At 41.5% G+C, this 22,132-nt stretch overlaps 2 protein-coding genes across 5 annotated transcripts in view; both read left to right on the top strand.

Annotated features, from left to right (window-relative positions):
* LOC121180238 (ras and Rab interactor 2-like) overlaps positions 1–11,629 on the top strand; it is a 33,249-nt gene extending 21,620 nt beyond the window's left edge. For 2 of the 3 annotated variants that reach the window (XM_041035459.1, XM_041035460.1), the window contains exons 8-13: positions 703–2,121; positions 5,631–5,713; positions 5,827–6,052; positions 6,277–6,408; positions 9,302–9,465; positions 9,846–11,629. In XM_041035459.1, the coding sequence (XP_040891393.1) occupies positions 703–2,121; positions 5,631–5,713; positions 5,827–6,052; positions 6,277–6,408; positions 9,302–9,465; positions 9,846–10,172 (2,351 nt within the window). In that variant the 3' untranslated portion in view covers positions 10,173–11,629. Of the gene's footprint in view, positions 1–702; positions 2,122–5,630; positions 5,714–5,826; positions 6,053–6,276; positions 6,409–9,301; positions 9,506–9,845 lie in introns of all 3 variants that reach the window. The other variant, XM_041035461.1, reaches the window with a different exon arrangement.
* A 1,157-nt stretch (positions 11,630–12,786) lies between these two features.
* Positions 12,787–19,980, top strand: LOC121180239 (NACHT, LRR and PYD domains-containing protein 12-like). Of its 2 annotated transcripts, none has more exons than XM_041035463.1 (9): positions 12,787–13,024; positions 14,233–15,859; positions 16,170–16,514; positions 16,824–16,991; positions 17,098–17,268; positions 17,482–17,697; positions 17,770–17,943; positions 19,034–19,207; positions 19,418–19,980. In XM_041035463.1, exons 2-9 carry the CDS (start codon positions 14,247–14,249, stop codon positions 19,431–19,433), a joined length of 2,877 nt encoding a protein of 958 aa, XP_040891397.1. In that variant the 5' UTR covers positions 12,787–13,024; positions 14,233–14,246; the 3' UTR covers positions 19,434–19,980. The 2 variants fall into 2 exon arrangements, with proteins under 2 accessions (XP_040891397.1, XP_040891396.1); XM_041035462.1 differs by having other exon boundaries at positions 14,230–15,859.
* Positions 19,981–22,132: the final 2,152 nt, after the last annotated feature.

Genomic DNA, 22,132 nt, shown 5'->3' with positions numbered 1-22,132 from the left:
CATATAGTCTGAAGTTTTTATGATTTGTTACCTTTTCCTTTCAGTTTGGTGAAATCATCGGGTTGTTACTAGAAAGCAAAAAGCATCAGTTTAAAAAAGGAAAGACGAGAGGCAGAAAATTATACAAATCAGGTTTGCAGAGAGCAACACATTCATTTAGCAACAAAAAAAAGGGTCCTGAAACTACTCAGCTAGGAGAGCTACAAGGAGCTACAGCCCTGTGTAGACTTACGAGAGAGGAAAACAGAGCAGGAAGAAGGAGTGGAGGAACTGGAACTGTGTGCCGTGTGGTGTGTTTGAGTGCCCTCCCACTCTGTGATTAGCATGGGTGACTCCCTCTGTATGGCTCTGGGTGTGTGTCGGCATCCAGTGAATCAGACCCAAGAGACACGGAGCTGAGCTGACTGCGCTTCTTCCACCAGTAAGACGAAGGCAGAAAGCAGAAAGACAGAAAGAGAGAAGGAATAAGGAAAACTTTGAGTAAACATCTGAAGTGTTGGTGAGAAATAGTTGAGAATATTGTCTTTGTTCTTTGATCTCTATTCTTTAACTGATCTTTTTATTGATTGAATTGATCTCTTGATCCCAGTTGTTGTCTAAGAATATTGCCTTTCTGAGAACTTTGAAATGTCCTTGGAGAAGTATGTGTCTAACTTAAAGTTAATGTTTGCCTCTGAGTGTTTCTGTGTCTATGTATTACAGGCTTCTGGGACTCTGCCTTGTGCAGTCAGCGTCGCACCTCCCCCCGTCCCTGTCGCCCTCAAAGCCGTACCCTCAGCCCGCAGCGAACCAACAGGAACAAAGAGGTCGGCGGGTCACAGCAGAGACACACCGGGGCTTACTGCGACAGCGCGCCTCCAACCTTACGGTCCCACACTCGTCCGCCTTCCTTTCATCTGGAGGGAAGGCGTTCCAGTGGCCCTCTGTGCTTTGTTAACCCACTGTTTCTCCAGACTCATCACCACCACCACCACTGTGAAGACCATTCTCCTTCACGTGCTGTCAAGTCCGATAACGACCTAGAGAATGAGGGGAAATCATCCGTGACACCAATAAGCAGCAGTGAAGATAGTGGGCAACACACGGACAGCATCAAACTGAACGACAAATCAAGGCCCCGTCCCCCTCGCCCCCCTCCACCCCGATCAATGCCACGCCGCCGCCCTGCCCCACCTCCACCCGGACCTCCAGCAACTACCACCAGACCCAAGAGCATGCCAGAGGCGGTCGCTGTGGCTGCTAGGCATCACCAGTCCCCCAGCAGGCGCCCAGCACCAGCTCGACCACCAATGGGTGCCAAGCACAGCAGCCTGTCCAAGACTGCAAGCTCACCAATCCCTGTGCCTTTAAACCCACCACCCCCAAGGCCTAAAAAGCCTGACCTGGAAGCCCACCGCTGCCACATTGCCCTGGACGATGAGACCATCGCCAAGGCCCTGTCTCGTGCCAAGCTTCCACCGTGCCAGCCTCCTCCTGCCCTCCCTGCTGATGTACTACTGGAGAATAGCGCTGGGAGTCCGTCCAGTCCTAATGAGAGGGGACGCCAGCGGCTCAGTGACATGAGCATGTCTACTTCTTCCTCTGACTCACTGGAATACTCGCAGTCTCCTGGATTCTCCCTGGGCCTGGCACCCAGCCCGTCTGCACACCTAAATCATCAAGACCCAGTGGAAGACAGCAGCGAGGAGGATGATGATGGGGATGAAGACGAAGAGGAGGACTACGGGGTCAGCCTGGAGACAGATCTGGAAATGCGCCTCCGTCCGCCCTTTAAAGCGCGGAGGCGAAGGGTTGGTGTGAGCCTGAGTGGGGGGTCCTTTATCCTCCCCAGGGCCTTGAAGGGACGCTTCCGCAAGGTGAGTGGGATGCTGAGCTCCCTCATGACCCCGGAGAGACGGGCAGTGAAAAGGATTGCTGAACTGTCCAGGGACAAAAGCTCCTATTTTGGCTCCCTGGTTCAGGACTACATCAGCTTTGTTCAGGAGAACCGAGGCTGTCACACATCAGGGATGGATTTTCTGCAGACTCTCAGACAGTTTATGACGCAGATGAAGGCTTACCTGCGCCAGAGCTCAGAGCTGGACCCGCCTATAGAGTCACTCATACCTGAGGACCAGATCGGTAAGTAGACTTGAACACTGAACTGTATGTTTAAAACCATGAAGCTGAAAATAGCTTTTGTGATTTGTTGGTTGCTCTGTGGGTTTGTATGTCTTGACTCTGTCAAACATCTGCTCATGCATGTGTGGCCACATGTTTTGGTCATATCCCTGACATTATTCAGTTCCCAACATGTGTCCATTTTAATAGAATCTGAGAAGTAAAACCTCTTTAGCATTGCTTCAGAAAAGGATTTCAAAATGACTTCATTCATTGACGATGTGCAGTGAGTGCCCAGCTTGTGCTTGCCATCATCTTGGGAGTTAGACATACGAGCCGAAGTTTTCCATATTAGTCTGCCTCATCACACGGGTTGAGTTTCAGAAATGCCGTTGTAATGTGCCCCAATGAGTTATTTTTGGCCTGTGTTTGTTGGCATAAGCTCATAGTGCACTTGGGGCTCATTTTGAAAGGCATTGGGTATCGAACCTTTGTTCCTTCTTGTTAATCTTCAAAATGTGTCGATAGCACAGAGAATCAAAAGCTGGCCTCAAGTGTCTGCTCAGATTTGTACCTTTACTCTTCTGTCAGATGGTTTCTGACTCACTGCAGCTTCATTTAGGCAAATACTTACAGTTGCTTGTGTTAACATTTGAGAACATTGGTTTCTACTTTGGAAATCCTTTTCATTATCATAGTGGAGTATATGAAATTTGCTGCTATTGTCCATTGAGATCATGCTGATAGTAAAAACTAAAGTTTGCAGACATGAACAGCACTGTCAAAGGGTTGCTTCATTCCCGTCACACTACTGTGCACTAGAGCATTTGCATGAATATGTAAGTATGTCTTTGCACACATCTCATGTCCCTTGTTCATTGTAAACAATAACAGCAAAGCCTTGTTCAGAGACAGAGAAGTGATCCACTCTGGTTGTGCTAACAGACCACAGATATGCACATGAAGCGCCTCACTCTCACAAATGTTCTCTTTGGAGAAGGGAAATGTGAAGAAGTGTAAAGAGGTTTTACACAGCAGGGGAGGAAGTGAATGTTTTTAATCTGTGTTAGTGGCACTACAGTGAGAGAAATATATATATATATGTATGTTAAATAAGTGAGTTGGTTTTTAAATGGTGAGAGTTGGGGCTGTACAGCTTACAAAGTTACAGACATTAATTCAAAACAAAACTGAGACCTATGAGCAGTGGGGAACACAGCCTGATGTCAGCGCTCCTATCTCTCTGTAAACACAATATTTACAGAGAGATTAAGAGGAGTGTGATCACGTTATGGCTGAAAGTCTGACATCTTTCAAAAGAAATGTTTCAGTTTAACTTTAAGGTTCGACCCTGCAGTGAAAGGGGATCTAGTAGTCCAAACTTTTAAGTATATAACCATTAGGTTGTATACTCAAAAGGGAGGGAGGATGGATGACTGTCAACACACACCCTGACTTATGGCCATGACTGGATGAGACCAAACAGGGAGAATGTGTATGAAGAGAAGAGGCTGTCATTTCTGGCCTGTAAATCAGGAGATTGTAGAAATGTAAAGTTGGTTTTCATGTACATGTGTGTGCGTTCTTTTTTAGTGTGTGTGTGCGCTTGCCGGTGTCTAAGTTGATGTGTTTGTGTGTTTCTCTGTGTGTATACACTGTATATCACACAGTCTCCTACAGCTCATTGTAGTTGAAGGAAGCCTTTGAACAGGTTGTAGCCTAGATAAAGCCCAAATAACAAACATTGCTCAATATATAAAGGAAATGAGCCTTTCTGGGAGGAATCAGGAAGTCCACAGTCAGAAAATGTGTGAGTTTAAGTGTGTGCATGTGTCGCACATGTACATACTACAGTGTGACCAGTAGAGTGTAATAAATAATCTCTGGACCGCTCCTTGTGTACACATGAGGATCTGACGGACTTGTCCAGCCATTGTAAACACCTCAGGCCTCTCCTTGTTCATGGCTTCAGAGTTCTTTATCTTAACAGCATGCAATAAAGGACAGCCAAACCCTTACCTCAAGTGACTCACAACATTTCTTGTACAGGGAGTAAGTTTGATTGTTGTGTTTTAGTTGTGTCAAAGTAGAAACATCTTCAGAAGAACAGAATTCCTGTATGTGCATGCTCACTTGTCCACACTGTTGCAAAACATGTATTTTGCTCCGTGTAGCTCATTGCATTAGCATGACGTAAACACTGCCTGGAGGCTGGGGATGCCTGTGCAGCATGAATAGTTGTATCAGTGCTGCCAGTGAACAATAAGACACAATTGTGTCAGTGTGACACTGGACATAGTTGAGGTAGGAAGGAAATTATTTGAAGCCGTAGGTCTGAGGTGCAGATGGAGCCATTGTGAGATTCAAGTGTAGCTTTTTACTGCGTGTCAGCTGAATGAATGTGTGTACTTTTGAATGGGATTGACTTCTATGTTAGATCAGGTTCCAAGTTGGTAAAATACCTGGATTTATCAAGGTCAGACTCAAGCTCAGACTTCAGCAAATCAGCCACTCTTTAACTTTTCAAAGGGCAACGCACAAAACATTCAGGTTACCATTCAGCTTCTTTGCAAATATGTAATCTGTCTGGTAAAAGCTGACTTTTAGGTCTTTGAATGTCAAACTCTGAGGTTAGTTATTTATTTATTTAGTTAAGATTGTTGAAATCAAAGAATTGGAAACGATTCAAATTGTACAAAATGCTAACTTTTTATAAAATGTTGTTCAGGGCTGCAAGTAACAGTGATTTTCATTATCATTGAATCTCCTGATTATTTCCTCCATGAATTGTTTGGTAAAAGCAGAAAGTTGCCACATTTTACAACCTGGAAGCAAATATCTGACATCTTTAGCTGAACATCCACTGAAACAGTCAGTTAGCAAAATAGTTGCTATTATAGTAGCTATTGAATTAATCGACTAATTGTTTTCGACTGTTTTAAAACATACAAAACTGGTTCTTACCATATGTAAAACATGTTGGTGGAGGACAGAAAATAATAATGGATGGACCTACACATTGTTAGTTTTGCTCTTTTCATGGGAACATAATAGAAGAACCAGCCTCATACATTAACAGACCCATGATCCCTTTCCTGTAAATCCTGTGGAACTGTTCTTGCAGTGTAGTGTAGAGGATATAGTTTATCACTCACTGACTCTCTGTACAGTTAGTTTCATTTGGGGTGAAATGACCACATTATGGTTTGAGTTTGACTGTCAGCTGACTTTCTATAACCTACTCTGTGTTGATTTCTGAGTAATAAAGTGGATGACCAAACAGAGTCATGCAGATTATAGTAAGTGTTAGCACATTTACAGTTTTGTGTTATGTGTACTGACATTAGTCTTACACAATACACAATGACACACTTTCAGTCGTAAAATATTTGCCATTTCTTTGCAAATATTTTCTTTATCTACTGATGTGCTTTAACAATCAAAAAATGTCTGTCTCTCTTTTATCTGTGGCTTGTATGTCTGTCTGTCTGTCTCTGTGTGTCTGTGTGTGTTGCTGTCATCTTGTACAGACCAGGTACTAGAGAAGGCCATGCACAAGTGTGTCCTGAAGCCTCTGAAGAGTGTGATTGAGGTGGCCTTACATGACTTCCAGGTGAGAACACTTGTATCAAAAAAATAATCCAACCCTGAAAGAGGAGAAATGGTTTAGTGCAGTATTATTTCCCAGAATTCCTCCTGTAACCCTGTCTGCGTTTTCTTCTGTAGGTCAGCAGTGGAGCTTGGCAGCAGCTGAGGGAGAACCTGGCCCTGGCTAAGACCAAGAGGCCCCAGGAGCTGGGGGTGGACGGGGCCGTGCCCCCTGATCCCATGGCTATTGAGAAAATCCGCCACAAGTTCCTAAACATGAGGAAGATGTACTCCCCCGAGAAAAAGGTGTCTCTGCTGCTGCGTGTGTGCAAACTCATCTACACCATCATGCAGGATAACTCAGGTATGGAAAAGTATCAGATGATAGTTTTTACTCTGCTATACAGCAGAAAGCCTGAGACTAAAGCAAATTTATCAAACCATGTCTACTCTTGATCCTTGTAGCATTCTCTTCTAGTTTTTTGTCAAACTCCTGCTTCAGTCTTAGTTTCAGATTCTGTATTAGTGGTTGCTCCATCTGTTTGACCTGTGTGACCACCACACCTACCTGCGTCTGCTTCCTTCCAGGGAGGATGTACGGTGCCGATGACTTCCTGCCCATGCTGACTTATGTGGTGGCTCAGTGTGACATGCCTCAGCTGGACACAGAGATCCAGTACATGATGGAGCTGCTGGACCCATCTCTGCTTCAGGGGGAGGGTAGGTCAATTTAAGTGAACCAAATTTTTCTTAATATGCAACGTTTAAAAAGTAGCACACAATGTGCAGTACAATATCACATCAATTGGCTTGTCGCCCTCTGTTGTCTGTGTATTAGGTACAGACATTTCCATTTGGGTATATATTAAACACACAACCCAGATTCAGCCTGTTAATTAGTGATCTTCTGAAATGTTGCAGGGCAAGTTTTTTTTTTACTTTGGACAGAGCCAGGCTAGGCTAACCACACACTGTTCCAGCTCTGTTCTTCACACACATACAGACATGACACTGACACTGAGCTTCTCATCTCACCCTGAGAAAGACAGTGAATAGGGGCATTTTCCAAAATGTTGAAAAAAAACTCACAGTAAGGTTCAACTGATTAGCAACACTTCACATGTACATTCACTATGTACAGAAGAAGCTGTTTCGATGTCCAGAAGACATTCACCTTCACTTCATGTTAATGTTGAATATTTCCCTCATGAAGTCAGGCTCATTACAGTGTGGTGTGAGGTTAAAGTGAGTTCCACCCTGTTGTATTACCTGCTCAAAGAAACGTCTGTGCAGGAGGAAGCATTTAACTGTGTGTGAACGGAAGGTATATATTCCAGTTGTATGGGTGGAAATGGTTCATATTGTTAGCGATCAAAGGTGGGGGTCACATATTAGAAGTCCTCACCATCAGAGGATTTTTTTTCCCCAAACAGTCCCAACGGTCCACTTCCCAGTGTTCAGGTTCTAGGAGAGATTGACTCTGAGTAATGTGAAGTACAGCTGCACAAAAAAGTATGGGAACCTTTTGGAATGACCTGGTTTTCTGTATCATAAAATGTGCTCTGATCTTCATCTAAATCACAAGTAAAGACAAACAAGGTGTTCTTATATTAATAACACACAAGCAATTATAATCTTTTGTGTCTTTATTGAACACACCTATGAAACATTCACAGCGTTGGTGTAAAAAGTGAGTGAACGCTGTGATTTAATAACTGGTCAAACTTAATAGCAGCAATAACCTCAAACAAGAGGCTTTGGTAGCTGCTGATCACACCTGCACAACATTCAGGAGGTATTTATTCCTCACAGAGCTGCTTTAGTGCAGCCATATTCTGTGGATGTCTGGTGTGAACAACTTTCTTGAGCTCATTCGGAGCGCAGCATCTCTATTCGGTTGAGGTCTGGGCTCTGACTCCAAAAGGTGGATTTTCTTTGTTTGAAATCATTCTGTAGTAGACTGACCTCAGTGTCCTGCTGCATCACCCAGCTTCTACCGAGCGTCAGCAGGTGAAGTTTCCTTTATAAACGTGGGGATCAGTTTTCTCCTCGATAAATGGCCAGTTGTCCAAGCCCAAAGGCAGCAAAGCCCCAAATCATGAAGCTTCTTCTACTGTTCTTCACTGCTGTTATAGTAGTTGGTGGGAACTTCTAGGGAGAGCAGCTACAGAACTAAATTGTCTCCATTTATGGACAGTTTGTCAAACTGAGGACTGATGAATATCTAAAGGACTTTGTCAACTGTTGTTTATGCAAATCAACAGTTCTTGATAAATCTTCTGAGATTTCTTTTTTGCAATGCGTAATTCTTGTAAATTGTATTTAGCAGGAATTAGTGGAGACTCCAAATGAATCCTGTTTGAAAATACATTTTTATACTTATGTTAATGTTGCCCCAGGAAAACAAGTAATGCAAGTTTAAATCTTGGAAGATAAAATACAGGCTTCATTTTACACGGTCTAGTTTTACGTGAGGTCCAGTAAAGGTAAAAAAAGGTGTGCAGCTTCATCTTTTTCGGTTAGTACAACCGTTCAAGATATTGAACCACTTCATCATAGAGTAATTTGGACAAATGTATCCACACTTTTATCATCTTTTGTTTGGGTGTTGTTCTCTCAAAAGTCTGTTACAGAAGAAGTGCCATGTTGTTGTGTTAAGCTAGTTTGTTTTGAAGTGTGATTTTCAGAGGAAAATATGTGATTTCCCAGTATAATGGTAAATGATGCATAACAGTTGCACAAGTGGAGACAGGTAATGTCAGTTGCTCGGCAATTTCTATCTAAAGTTACCTAACATTAGCTAACGTTAAACGCTACTGGTCAGGCTGGACTACATAAGGCTATATCATCAAAACCTAAAGTTCTTTGGAATGTCACAGGATTATTACTGCTGCGGTATCATGGTCGTGGTCATCAGGTTCCTCTGTAGAGAAGCAGTTTCTGTTATCACATGCTGCTGAAATAAAGGCAAAGACTTTTTCTCTTGAAGGTTCAAGAGTTCTTTTGGGAGATCATTTCCAGTTTCTCTCTCAGCTCATTCTACCACAGGCCTTTTACCAGAACCACGTCAGCTGAGTTCAGTTTATCAGGGAGGGTAAAGTGAGTGAGCCTGGGAAACATAGGAATGGCAAGGAAAGCCCATATGTTGTAGGAAATTCCAGCCCGTGTTTCATTTGAATGGGCTGGAAGCGGTTCAGAGGAAAAAGGAGGCTGGACCCTCCCAGAATGAAATATTTACCCAATAGCGTCAGCTTGTCTGGCATGTAAGCTCACTGAAGAACTGTTGTGTGGTGCATTCTGAACTTCAATGACTTATTTGAAACGTATCGACTTGTGCCTTGACATGAATACCTGAACTGAATATGTGAAATATTTAATAGTAGCATTCCATGAGATATGAAGGTGGATAAATCTCTCTGTAACACTTAAAAAAAAAAAGATTTCTATTACAGGAAAATGAATCAGATCAAGGAGGAAGTGTTTGGCACTTTTTACGTCAGACTCTTTGTAATGTCAGCTGGTTTCATTTCTAGGTAATTATCTGTGATGTCCAGTTTCATTTTCTTCATCCATCTTCAACCCATCAAACTTCTCTTTCTCCTTTCTACCCCAGGAGGGTACTACCTGACCAGCTCCTACGGGGCCATGGCTCTTATCAAGAACTTCCAGGAGGAGCAAGCAGCCCGTGTGTTGAGTTCCGAGGCCAGGAACACTCTGCACCAGTGGCACCGCCGACGCACCGCCCAGCGTTCGGTGCCGTCTGTGGACGACTTTCAGGTATCACACCTGACCTGAGCCCAACTTGAACATCCAGGCAGTGAGTCTAAGTTGTACCAATTCCAAATAAATCCAAACTTCTCATGCGGCATTGGAAAGGTGCATGAAAGGTGCCAGCGAACGTGAATATATCTACAGTTTTCCACTAACATCCCAGCATGTGGATCTGGATCTGTGGTTTTATATTTTTAGTAGAAAGCACCCTCTAGTGGAACATTAAACAAACTGCATGTGAGTTCTTTCTACGGCTTCACTGTAACTGCATGTTGTTTTTTCTGCCTGCTTGCTTGACTCATCCGTAATTCTTATTTATTTAGTTTGTTGTGGAGATTCTGTCCATTGTGCCAAATTATAACAGGACTTTTTGTCTCTCTCTGTAGAACTATCTCCGTGTAGCCCTGCAGGAAGGGGACACAGGCTGCACGGCCAAAACCCTGGTCGTCCACCCTTACACCACCACAGAAGAGGTCTGCTCACTCTGCGCTTACAAATTCAAGATCCCCGACCCTGAGAACTACGCACTGTTTCTGGTCACAGAGGACACCAGCCAGCAGCTGGCCCCGGACACTCACCCTCAGCGCATCAAAGCCGAGCTCCACAGCCGGCCCCATGCACAGATCTTCCACTTTGTCTACAGGAGGGTGCCTAACCTTAACCTCTGTATCCCTGCCACCATGCAAAATGGAAACTGTCTTCAAGCTGAATAGTTGGAGGAGAATGTCACAGCTTGCTGCACTTGATCCTAAACTATAATTTTTGGTATTCTTGTGGTGCTTGTAGATGTTTGTTTTGTCGATAGATTTGAGGTGGTCTGAAATAGATGCCGGACACAGAAAGCCAGGCTGTATATTGGCATTTTGATGCAGAATTTAAATACGACAATTTTGATGTCATACAGTTGAGAAGGAGATTTGTTTTTTCTTACGAGAAATAACCAAGTGATAGGATGGACTCTGGAAAGTTCAGGTGTTTTATTTCTTACACCTCAGAAATGTGTCTCAGATATGGGTCAAAAAGACAAAATTATGGTAACACTCATTCAGTTTACGTTTATCTCAAGTTATATATAATTCAACCGCTTGGAGTCTACTTGGCTTGTGTCTGATTTGGTTAGAGCATGTGCTGAGCAGAAATCGTTGGATCGTGTGTGGAGACTGATTTGCAGGATTTTTGTATGTGAGATTTATATGGAGATCAAACTACAGATATACATTGGACATGTTTAATGTCCTCAAAGCAGAGGTCATACCGTACAATATTGCATTTTATGTAACTAACATTTACCTTAACTGCTGTTATCACAGGTGCCTTCAAAAGGAATTGAACATAACTGTATGCTACTGAAAGCTTTCAGCTGTCATCCAGTGATTAGTCAGCTTGCATCAAAATGACCTTGATTTAAACTTCATGCTAAAACATTAATTTAAAAAGTAAAATGAACGTTCTTGTTTTTTTTTTTTTTTTTTTTTGCTCTTATGGGTTTTTTTTCTGCAATTGCTGGTCAATTGTAGTCTGTATTACTGTGTAGAATTATTTTTATATTCAAATGTTTTTTCATCACTAAAGTGACAAAGATTTGTATTCTGATTTAAAGTGTCTGTACTGGACTCATTACTGGACTTGGATTTATGCCAGTTATTTCTCAAAAAGTCAATTTACAACAACACTGTTTCTACTGTTTGTTATGAAAAGCTCCAAGCTGACCGTGGAAAAATATAAAATTCTCTCCAAACAAAGCTACTTGCTGACTCCAACATAATATTATTTTTCAGGACGTTTTTCTGTTTTATTTTTGAGAGGAAGTGTCAATTCTTGGGCATAATATCACATGTTGTTGCGGCACAATGAAAAAACTCTGACAGCACAGGAACAGTGGAGGATTTACCTAATGTATAAAATGTAACTCACAAATGTCAGCCTTTATACACACATCACAGATGAGACTGATTTGCCAAAAATATATGAAATAACTCTCCACAGAGGTCTAAACTTAAGGTGGTAAGGTACGAGAAATGTTTGTGGAGGATATTTATTGCTTTTATGCCTTAAGTTAAATAAAGTGTTCTTGAGAAGGTCTCATCTAAGAGTTGGAACAAAATATATTGTTGTGTAACAGTAGAATGGGATTTTGATGAGCCATCAGGAATTATTAACACTGAACACTTAACTACAGTCATTTGGCCTGAACAACAAAGTCACATATTCACAGTAAGGTATTATGCATACCTTATTGTATTATATAATGGCTTCCTGTAAATGTGAGTTATTAAGTATCAGGCCAGCCTTGCTGCAGCTCTTGTGATAATCTAATAAAAATCAGTGCCCCCATGTTTAGAGAAGCTGTTACAATGAAGTCCAATAAACTTAGGAGATGAATAAAGCAGGTCAAAGTAAACTACAGGCCTATTTCATCACAAGAGATTTACACTTTCATGCAACCACAACTGAGACTGCTTATAGAGAGGAAAGCTGCATCTCCAGTCACATATAAGACATATAAAAGACATACAGGCCTAAGTTTTTACTGCACCTGTAAATCGATGTTGTCCCCCCAGTAAACAATGCTGAAAAAACTGGCTCAGCTCCTGGTTGATCCTAGATACTGACCCCTGCTGTAAAGCATCGACTACCAAGGAAAACAGAAACACTTGATGTTCTGATGGAAGGAAATGGATCCTGAACATGGAGCAGGTGCCAATCTAACCCTGTATATCCTGACCTCAGAGCGAATGAATCAGCACTTCTCCTGGCCTGCCCCTTTTTTTTCCACCTGATTGTAGAAAACACATGCAATTACACTTAGGAAACTCAGGAAACTTGCAATCTGTAATGGGAATTCTACATGTGGCAGGGAAGTTGTAACAGAGTCCTCAGTTTACTAACTTTGGTATTGGTCATGTTAGATCTTATATCTTATTTGACAGTATAATACATTGTAATGTGTGGAAAAACCTCTCTCCACACATGACAGGGCCTATGATTTCCCTAATGGCAGCAGATTTAATATTTAAATTTATATTTTCTAAAAAAACATCTACCCTAACACAACCCACTCAACCTGAGGAAATCCAGCAACACATTATGACTGTGCATCAGTTACTGTGGGTTTTATTATAGGTTTATTTTCATCCTGATAATAATAATAATAATAATAATAATAATAATAATAATAATAATAATAATAATAATAATAATAATAATAATTTAGTCCATATTTTAGTTTTCGCAACAAATAAATGTGTTGAGGGTTCATGGCCGCCATGGACAGCACTGACCAGAAGGGGGCAGCACAAAGAGGAGTGCAGCTGAGGTCTGTGACAATGTCGGCACTCCCACCCAGATTCATGAGTATTTACATCCAGGTCCAGCGCCTTTGTTCAGGTGTTTGACTTACAGATGTTGTTTTGGTCGCACTTTTCTGAAGTTAAAGGAAAGCGTGAAGCCAAATTTTTCAGCGATTTTTAAAAAAAAAATCCTTGACATTTCGCTAATGCTAACGCGGATTCATCTGTCTCTTCTCCGTCTGTGGACAGGGAGGGTTATTCACTCGTGTTTCTTGGTAAGTTTATCGCTCCAAATAATGGGTCAGGTAATAAATATAACGTATTTCCCTCAGCAGCCACAGTATTAATACTTAGCAGTTAGCAAAACTATTTTAGCTTCAAAGGTTGTTTAGCTAGCTACTTGAATCTTTCTAAGTTAAGTAGCAGCAGCTGTCAGGACAGGATGTAACATAACTAGGTTATACTTTCGTTTTCTAATGTGTCTTCACGCTTGAACGACCTCAAGCTACAGCCACTTTACTTGAGGTTCATCGTCCCACTAAAAAGTGTGAAGCCGAACAGTTGATGTAAAGTTACAGTATTTTACAATGACTTTGGCTCAGCGTGGTTTAAATTAACAACCAATGCTTAACCGGTGTGTTATTAATGCAGTGCAGTATTATCAATATGTTATTTGTATGTAGTCAGTATACTGCAGGGGCTGATCAGAGAGGGAAGAAGTTAATGCAACTGGTGCAAAGATGTGAAACAGCTGCCAGGTGTTTGCCTTTTAATGGCTGAGGTGACACAGTGGCCGAGTATTAGGCCTGTCGGAGTGCCTTGTGTGTGTACTGAGTAACTTCTCATCCCCTTCTAAGATGCATAATAGGAGAATGTAGAAATTCATCTTCACAGATGAATTTGAACTGGATCCTTAAAACAGTACATTGATTATTTTCAGTTAATTTAAAAACTCTTGTAATCGGCATAGTCAGAATACAGAAACTTTATTTTATCATAAGTTTCAATGCTTATTTTTGAGCATACACATAACTGAATAAATTCAACCAGTGTTTGCAAGCATTTGTCTGTATTTCGACAACATTACCCTGGTAAGCAGCATTGTAACAGAATTTCTAATTTACCACTTTAACACACAAGGGGGAAAAAAGTCTTTCCTTTTGATTGCTGTCGATGATGATGTTGTTATGCAGCGTGTTTAGTGTCTGTTAAAGAGTAAAAAAAAAAAAAAAAAGAAAAAATGCTACACAACACACTATAGTGTGGAAATATTTTCAGATATACAGGAAGTGGAGTAAGGTCCCAAGTGGTATGAGTTGAAGTACTCTCTCTCACTTCCTCTGCAGGAGCCTGAGCACAGACTTCCATTTTCTGTAGACACACTTTTATATGTTCAAATGTGTCCCTCACAGCCGAGACAACTGTTGTTGTAGTGCAGCTTTTGTTTTTTGACACCATCTTCGTCTTCGCATCTTTTCAGAAGCCTCTGCCTCTGTGATGGATCTCCAGACCCTTCTCAAAACCGCACTGAGGAACAAATATCAGAAACTGAATGCAGCGTATTCTGAAGACTCACTACTCCCTTCAAGACTTTGCTATCGGCAGCTTAAGCATGACTACTCATTACCTAATTTGCACCAGCATGAGTTTAGATATGTTGACAAATCTGACCTTCACACTTGGGTCCTTTTTACAACCGTCCCTCTCACAGATATTTTATCTTGTGACTGCAAACATAGCAGCAGCAGAAGAACAGTCATCACGTTAGGAGCGAGTGGGGTTGGAAAAACCACAGCGGTGCAGAGCTGTGCTCTCGAGTGGGCCGAGGGGAAAGCGTACAATGATATCCAGCTCCTGTTTCCTCTCACATTCTGGGAGTTAAATTTGCTAAAACACAAACTGAACATAATTGAACTTCTCCAGGCATTTTACCCTGAACTGAAGGATCTTGATGCTTCCAGTCTAAATGAAAACAGCGTGTGGTTTGTCCTCGATGGCCTGGATGAGAATCACCTCCCTCTCAGATTCAACTGCGCAACGGTGAATAATGTTTTTGAGGTATCCACAGTGGATGTTCTTGTGACCAGCTTGATCAAGGGGACTTTACTTCCCAATTCTCATGTGTGGATAACAACCCGGTATTCAGCAGCAACACAAATCCCTGATGCCTATTTGCTTAAAGAGACTGAGGTGCAAGGGTTCAGTGATGAACAGAAGGAGCAGCACTTCCAGACGGTTATTGGCGATGATGATCTGGCGAATAGAGCCATTGACCATGTGAGAATATCACGAAGTCTGGACTTCCTCTGTCAGATACCTCCAATCTGTACCATCATGGCCAGTGTTTTGAAGAGTCACGTAAAAGCCGATGAAGGATTTAAAATCAGTCCTTTGAATCTTACCCAGATATACACAAATCTGGTCAAAGCATCAAACTCAGATATTATTGGCAAGCTGAAAAAGCTGGCTGTGCTTCGGATGGGAGAAGGTAACGTAATGTATGAGGACGACCTTTTAAAGTGCGACATAAGTGCTGAGGAGGCGTCAGCTTTCTCTGAAGAATGTCCCCTGGTGTTGAGAGAAGAGAAGGGACTGTATAACACCACAGTGTTTCGCTTTGGTCACTCGAGCATTCAGGAGTTCCTGGCTGCATCTGCTAAAGTGGACAACATTGAAGCGAGTCCTTTGCAGTCTATCTGCTGTCAGTTTCTGGTGGACGAGGCGCTGCAGAATGCTGAGGGAAAATATGACGTCTTCCTACGTTTCGTCTTTGGCCTCATTAAGGAGCGTCATATACTGGAGCCCACCGATTGGCTGTTTGACTACACCAAGAAGAAGATCCTAGAGAACATTTTGTCTTACAGCGCTGTGAGTCTGCTCCACTGTCTGAGGGAGTACGACAGTCAGGCTTTACTGATTGAGGTCCAGTTCTTTCTGAAGTTTGGCTTCTCTCCGATCCGTGAATTCTCATCAATGCATTGGAAGTTCATGATCCAAAGGACCAGGGCTTTCGAAGGGATGAGGGACAATTTTGAGATGCAGGTGTCCACAAAGTGTGATGAAAGACTCCTCAGGCAGCTACCAGCTATTCTGAAGTCAAGGAAAGCCATGTAAGTCCGTCCTAACTAGCCTCTGTCATTTATATACATAGATTTCATAAGTATTTGGACATTTACACATTTTTTTTGTTGTGTTGGCTTTCTGTCCCAGCAGAATAAACTTGAAAATAAATGTTTAAAAGGGTCACTTCCCCCAAATACAATATAATGAAAAAAATACTTTTTTCACATACTAATTGCGGAGTGTAAATAGTTTCAGATCTCAGTTATTCTCTTCCTATTTCTTTACACAAACTATACTCACCATACCTTTGAGGTGTGCATAATTTATCCTGTGTTATTAACTCCCATTTCCTTGCAGGCTGAGATTCTCTAACCTGACAGACAAGTGTTGTCCAGCCTTGGCAGCAGTCCTGAGCACTAGAGAGTCGTACCTGAGAGAGCTGGACCTGGGGTACAACAGCATCAGTGACAGTGGAGTCAGGACACTCCTGGAGGGGCTGAGTGATCCAAACTGCAGACTGAAAACGCTCAGGTTGCAGGGCTGTGGAGTGACGTCACAAGCCTGTGTATACCTGGCCACTGCCCTGACTCAGTCCCCGAAACTGCGAGAGCTGGATCTGAGCAGGAATGAAATAGGAGATGATGGACTGCGACATCTTTCAGATGGTCTGAGATCTGCTCAATGCCAGCTAGATACACTTAAGTAAGTTTTGGGAAATAAACTTACACATTCACTCCTTTTTTTTTTATACAGAATCCTCATATTTCTAACATAGCATGTTTATTTGCACACAAAATGATAATGGTAATCAAATGTTACAGATAAGACTATTATTTGTGCAGGTGAAACAAAACAAACAAGAATGTATAACAAAGAATTTACGGAATTAGGTGCAGAATAAAGGGACCTTGAAATTGAACAACAAAAAGTATCTAAATGTGTTGTTTATAGACAGTTGGCTTTTCCTCCACATATTGCTGTTCTGTTGCTATGTCATTTTTGTAATTGTAGACTATCACAGTGCAACATTGAGAGGAAAGGCTGCCAGTATCTGGCCACAGCTCTGCAGAAGAACTCCAGCCACCTGGCAGTGTTGGATCTGAGCATCAATATGGTCGGAGACAAGGGCGCGAATGAGCTCTTTAAAAAGTTTGATATATCACAGCTAAGAAAGCTGGAGTGAGTATGACTTCATGTAAATGCATGCAGCTCTGCTCGTCACCTTATATGAATGGAAATCAGTTATTTATTGGCATTGTTATATCTGTTCATTTGTCTTTGGCAGGATGTACCACTGCGGCCTCACTGCGTCAAGCTGTAGAAGTGTCTGCGAAGCTCTGAAGTCTGAAAGCAGCACTCTGATAGAACTCAATCTGAGCAACAACAGCTTGAAAGATAAAGGGTTTGAGATCATCTGTGAAGGCATGTACGCATGGTGTAGTTTGGAAAAACTCAAGTAAGGACGCCTTTCTCTCTGTGATTACTTACTGACTGGAACAAAGAAATAAAAATACTGTAAAAAAAAGAATTTCATTTTTCCGCTGCTAATTTCAGTAAGTTTATACGAGTGATGAGTATGTATGAGTTCTGCTAATGATGATCATGTACTGATCAATTAATATTTCCATTATACCATTGATTAATGATATTTTGTCTTATTTCCCTTCAGTGTTTCAAGATGTGGAATCACTGGTATGGGTTGCATTAGTTTGGCAAAGGTCCTGTGTTCAATCTCGCAGCTCTACAGTGGGTGGATGCAAAAAACAGACTGGCAGGCAGTGGAGCTGAGAGAGCTTGACCTCAGCATGAACTGCCTCAGAGACAAGGGAGTGAGAGAAATGTCAGCTGGACTGAAGAATCCCTACAGCCACCTGAAAACTCTCAAGTGAGTCTTTTTTCGAAACCGAATTCTTCATGACAGTATCTATGCTATAACGTAATTTTTGTTTCATGTCAGTCTGAGCCACTGCAGCCTGACTGATGAGTGCTGCGCAGAGCTTGCATCAGGATTAGCGTCACAGGAGAGCATCATCACTGAGCTGGATCTGTCAGACAATGACCTTCAAGATAAGGGAGTAAGGAAACTCTGCTTGGGACTCAGAAGCCCTCAGTGTAAACTGCAGAAGCTTTCGTAAGTTGTTTTTTTTATTTATTTGTTTATATCACCTCTCAAAGTAGTAACTCCCCCTGTTAGAGAAGTCTAACCAAATCAGCCAAGACCCGGAGACGATCAAGGTTTGCAGTGTTTGATTCTTGCAAGTAGGAGCATACATCAACCATTAGCCAAAAAAGGTATCTTTGTAATACTCAAAGGAGAGAAGTCTCTGTGCCTTCTTTATACACACAGGAGGCCCCCCTCCCCTCGAGCTCATAGTCAGAAAGTCTAAACATGCAAACATAGCTGGTTTCCTTGAGCGATAAGGACAACATCACGTCTGCCTCTGTACCTGTATCAGAGGAACAATGAGTGCGCCTTGTCATAGTTCAAGGTGTTGTAGCTCAGGTCTGCACAGAATGGGAGTCAAAGCATATAATTCAAGATGAACAAATGCATGGGCTAATATATGGCAAAGTATATCCATAAATGGGTTAAACAGGAGAGTATGCTCATTATTTTCTGAACAGAAGTAGCCACACAAGAACGTGATAAATATAATACTGTCCAAAACCAACTAATTTTTATTTAACACAGGATGTGTGATGCTTTCTATACTTGACAGGTGATAATACCACAGTGCCACAGATACATTCACTGGTTGTAAAAAAGTATTAAGGTTCATGAAACAGTCTCTGTATGAAAGGCTCTGATTATGGTCACTGTTCTTGTCCTGTCTCACTAATTTGAAACTGGTTAATTATACATAACGAATTTCTGCAGAAAGCACAGGGCTCAAGCAGCATCGAACGCTACAGAGATCTGACCCAGAGTTTCTCACATACCAGGATGGCAGGGAGAGAAAATAATCTGAAGGTCAAGTGATAAAAATAATGAGCAACTGAGACAAAGTGTAAGTTATGCTCAGAGACGCCAGACAGCAACAGAGATAAAGAGTAAGTAACGATTTGAGGTACAAGACAGTCTTTGTCCGAGACATAGGCAGGTGTCTTCATACGAGTTTATGAGAATATACGCATGCATGATGAGAGAATATATGGTTATATGATAAATTGGCATTACAGTGTTGAGAAACATCACAGGTATGTTTTCTGTCTCTCTCCAGACTGCGGGCCTGTGGCTTGACCACGAGGAGCATTCAGTTTCTGACCACTGCCCTGAAGTCAAACCCCCAGCATCTGACGGAGCTGCATCTGATGGGAAACAGTCTGGAAGACTCAGGAACCAGAGCGCTTATGGAACTAACCAAGAACCAGAAATACTCCCTAAATATAATAGAGTGAGTACAGATATTGATTAATATTGGTTTCTAGCTGCATCTGTGTTTTAAGTGATAGATCACAGCAGGTATTCCTCTCAGTTCTGCTCCTTCTGTCCTGTACTTCAGTTATTATGAAGCAGTGAAACACACTAATATATCTGGATTTGTTTATGTCAATTCTGACTGTAACTGAATTTTTTTGTGAGTTTTATTTTTCTTATTTTTCAGTGTCTCAGCAGATTGAGGAGACAGACAGGAAGCAGACATAAGGACACAAACTGTCTTGATGGTGGAGAGGTCCTGATATATTTCAGTGTATACTGGAGCAGTAATATCAAGTGTTGTTCAGTCCACGTTTTCCTCATTCATTTGGGTTTTTCTACTGTTTAAAGATTATTTTCAGAACATATAAGCACATATATACCTAATGGGTATCTTAAAGCAATTTAAAAGGCTTTTTCTTTTTTATTACTACTTTTTTTTTTTTTAATCCAGTGCCTTAGTTGTGTTTTCTTTGCCTACTATCAAGGTTACATTGTTCAACACTGTAAAGTTAGATAATGCAGAGACAAGTGAGAGGAAAATTAATTTATGAATGGGTGATGTAATGATTTATCTACTCATATTAAAATATGTGCATATCGCAACAGTATTCTTGTAATATACCACAAGCTACTGATGCATGTAATGCAGAATTTGAAATATTGTCCTCTCCGCTTCCTCCAGATAAACTAGTTTCCTTTTCCTTCAAACGCTGATATTAAAAAAAATAAAAAATTGTGTTTATTTGATTTTCGTTTTAAAATACAAACAACAAAATTGAAATACGAGGCATTTTACTTTTTTGTGGGTCTTAAGGGAGTCCTCGAAATTTAAAAATGACTTAGATTATCTTTCTCTACTTAGCGTAACAAAATACAAAGTCACGAAGAAGCAGAAACGAAAAAAAGACCGTTTTCTCGTGTCCACAGACCAGATGTTGTCATTGTTTTCTTCTACTTTTATTTAATGGAGACTTGCTGCTGCTACCGGCTGCAGGATTTTCGCCACCTACTGTTCTTTATTTATAATCATCTCGCGTTTGGGCGAACGGTGGAATCCAGCGGCCAGGACGAAGAAGAAGAAGAAGAAGACGACGAAGAAGACGAAGAAGAAGACGACGAAGAAGAAGAAGGTAGCCTGGTTCCTGTCAACCAAAATGTCCCTGGAACCTTACAGCCACATTATTTTAGCCACGGCTAAACAAGGCCTTTCTTCTACAGAAATCTCTGCACGAATTTAACAAGAAAGCGGGACCAGAAGAGGATTATCTGCAAGAAATATCAGAAAAGCTTGTGCTGCAGTTTAATGGGACTGTCCGACACGCATTTGGAGTTGGAGGTGGTGAAAAGCCATCGCTGAGGTTTGAACCTCGTCGTGCTCCAGATGTCATTTTATGCCCATTCATCGCTACTGCAAGGAATCACTGGTATCCTTATTGGTGCGAGCGTGTTCAGTCTGATTGGATGTTGTATTATTCCCTGCATTAGAAGTCTCATTGTAAGGTCTATAGGTCAATCACACACCAGATGGCCTCTCTGGCTGAGACTCGTCTTCTGTCAGATGTTGAAAACCCAACTGATTTATTTACTGATTGGATTCCTCCTCTTTATGATGATGATGATGTTGATGTTTAGGTTTTGAGTTTTTGTATTTTCCCCTAGCTTGCTATCAACCTAAGGACGTCTGTGTCCTACAAAAACAGCTAAGTGAATATTTTCACATATATCAGCTAATGATGTGTCTACTCAAACCTAAAGGAATGCAGTCACTGATCATATGATCAATTTGTGTATTTTAGTGTGACGGACAGCTACTGTCTAAAGAATTTTATTTCACTTCTCATCAGGAAGAAAGTATTTTTCCACCACACTTATATACATGTCCTCTGTGATAAAGGATGAGAAAGCTTTGTAGATTCCAACAAAAAGGGTTTTATTAAAGCTCAGGGTCTTAGATACATCATACTAAAACACCATTTTTTTCTGAACAGCAGCCGTCCAGATTTTCAATAAAAGATCACTTGCATAATAATTTAGCACACAGTGTAGACTCCATCATTTTGTTCTTGTATCTGTACTCCTACCACTTGGAGTGGCAGGAGCTGAACACTTGAACATCAGCTGTGTTAGCTTGGGTGTGCTTACTAAGTAGCACAGTGAGTCTGGCGTTAAAAATGATACCATGTTAGTGGACAGCTTCAAGTACCTGGGTGTTCACCTCAACAATAAACTGGACTGGATGCACAACACTGTTGTCCTGTACAAGAAGGGCCAAAGTGGCCTCCACCTTCTGAGGGGACTGAGCTCCTTTAGAGTGTGCAGGTCTCTCCTAAAGACTTTTTATGACTCTGTGGTAGCCTCTGCTGTACATTATGCTGTGGTCTGCTGGGGAGCAGGCAGCACAGACAGAGACAGGAAGACTGAACAAGCTGGTCAGGAGGGCCAGCTCTGTCTCTTCACCCCTCCACCATCATGTAAATTTGTATATTGCCAGTTTTTACTAGTTTTTACTGTTTTTGTATTTTGTGTACTGGTTTTTTGTAACTTTCCTTTTTTCTTTGGATTGTAAATGCTACTTTTTTGCACATTGTTCCTTATACTTGCACACTTCTGCACTTTATCCTTTTCTTTTCTCCTGTTTGTGCTTGTGAGCTGAACAAGTGAATTTCCCTGCTGTGAGTGCTATCTTATCTTATCTTATCTTATGTCAGTTACATTCTGTTGGGCAGGTTCACTTTCTGTGTCCGTGGCTTGTTGGCCCTTCTTGTCACCTATGATGTCTTTTAATGAGCTTTAATTTGTTTTGAACTCTTTATTATGTGTGTAAAAGTCCAAATAAACTCTGTTGTGTTGCCTCTTTTGATATTTCTTTACTGGGAAGGCCACAGGTGACACACAGTTT

This window comes from Toxotes jaculatrix, chromosome 4 (assembly GCF_017976425.1).
Source record: "Toxotes jaculatrix isolate fToxJac2 chromosome 4, fToxJac2.pri, whole genome shotgun sequence".
Lineage (NCBI taxonomy): Eukaryota > Metazoa > Chordata > Actinopteri > Toxotidae > Toxotes > Toxotes jaculatrix.
The sequence above is the reverse complement of the archived record's forward strand: the minus strand, read 5'-3'. Positions and strand labels throughout refer to the sequence as shown.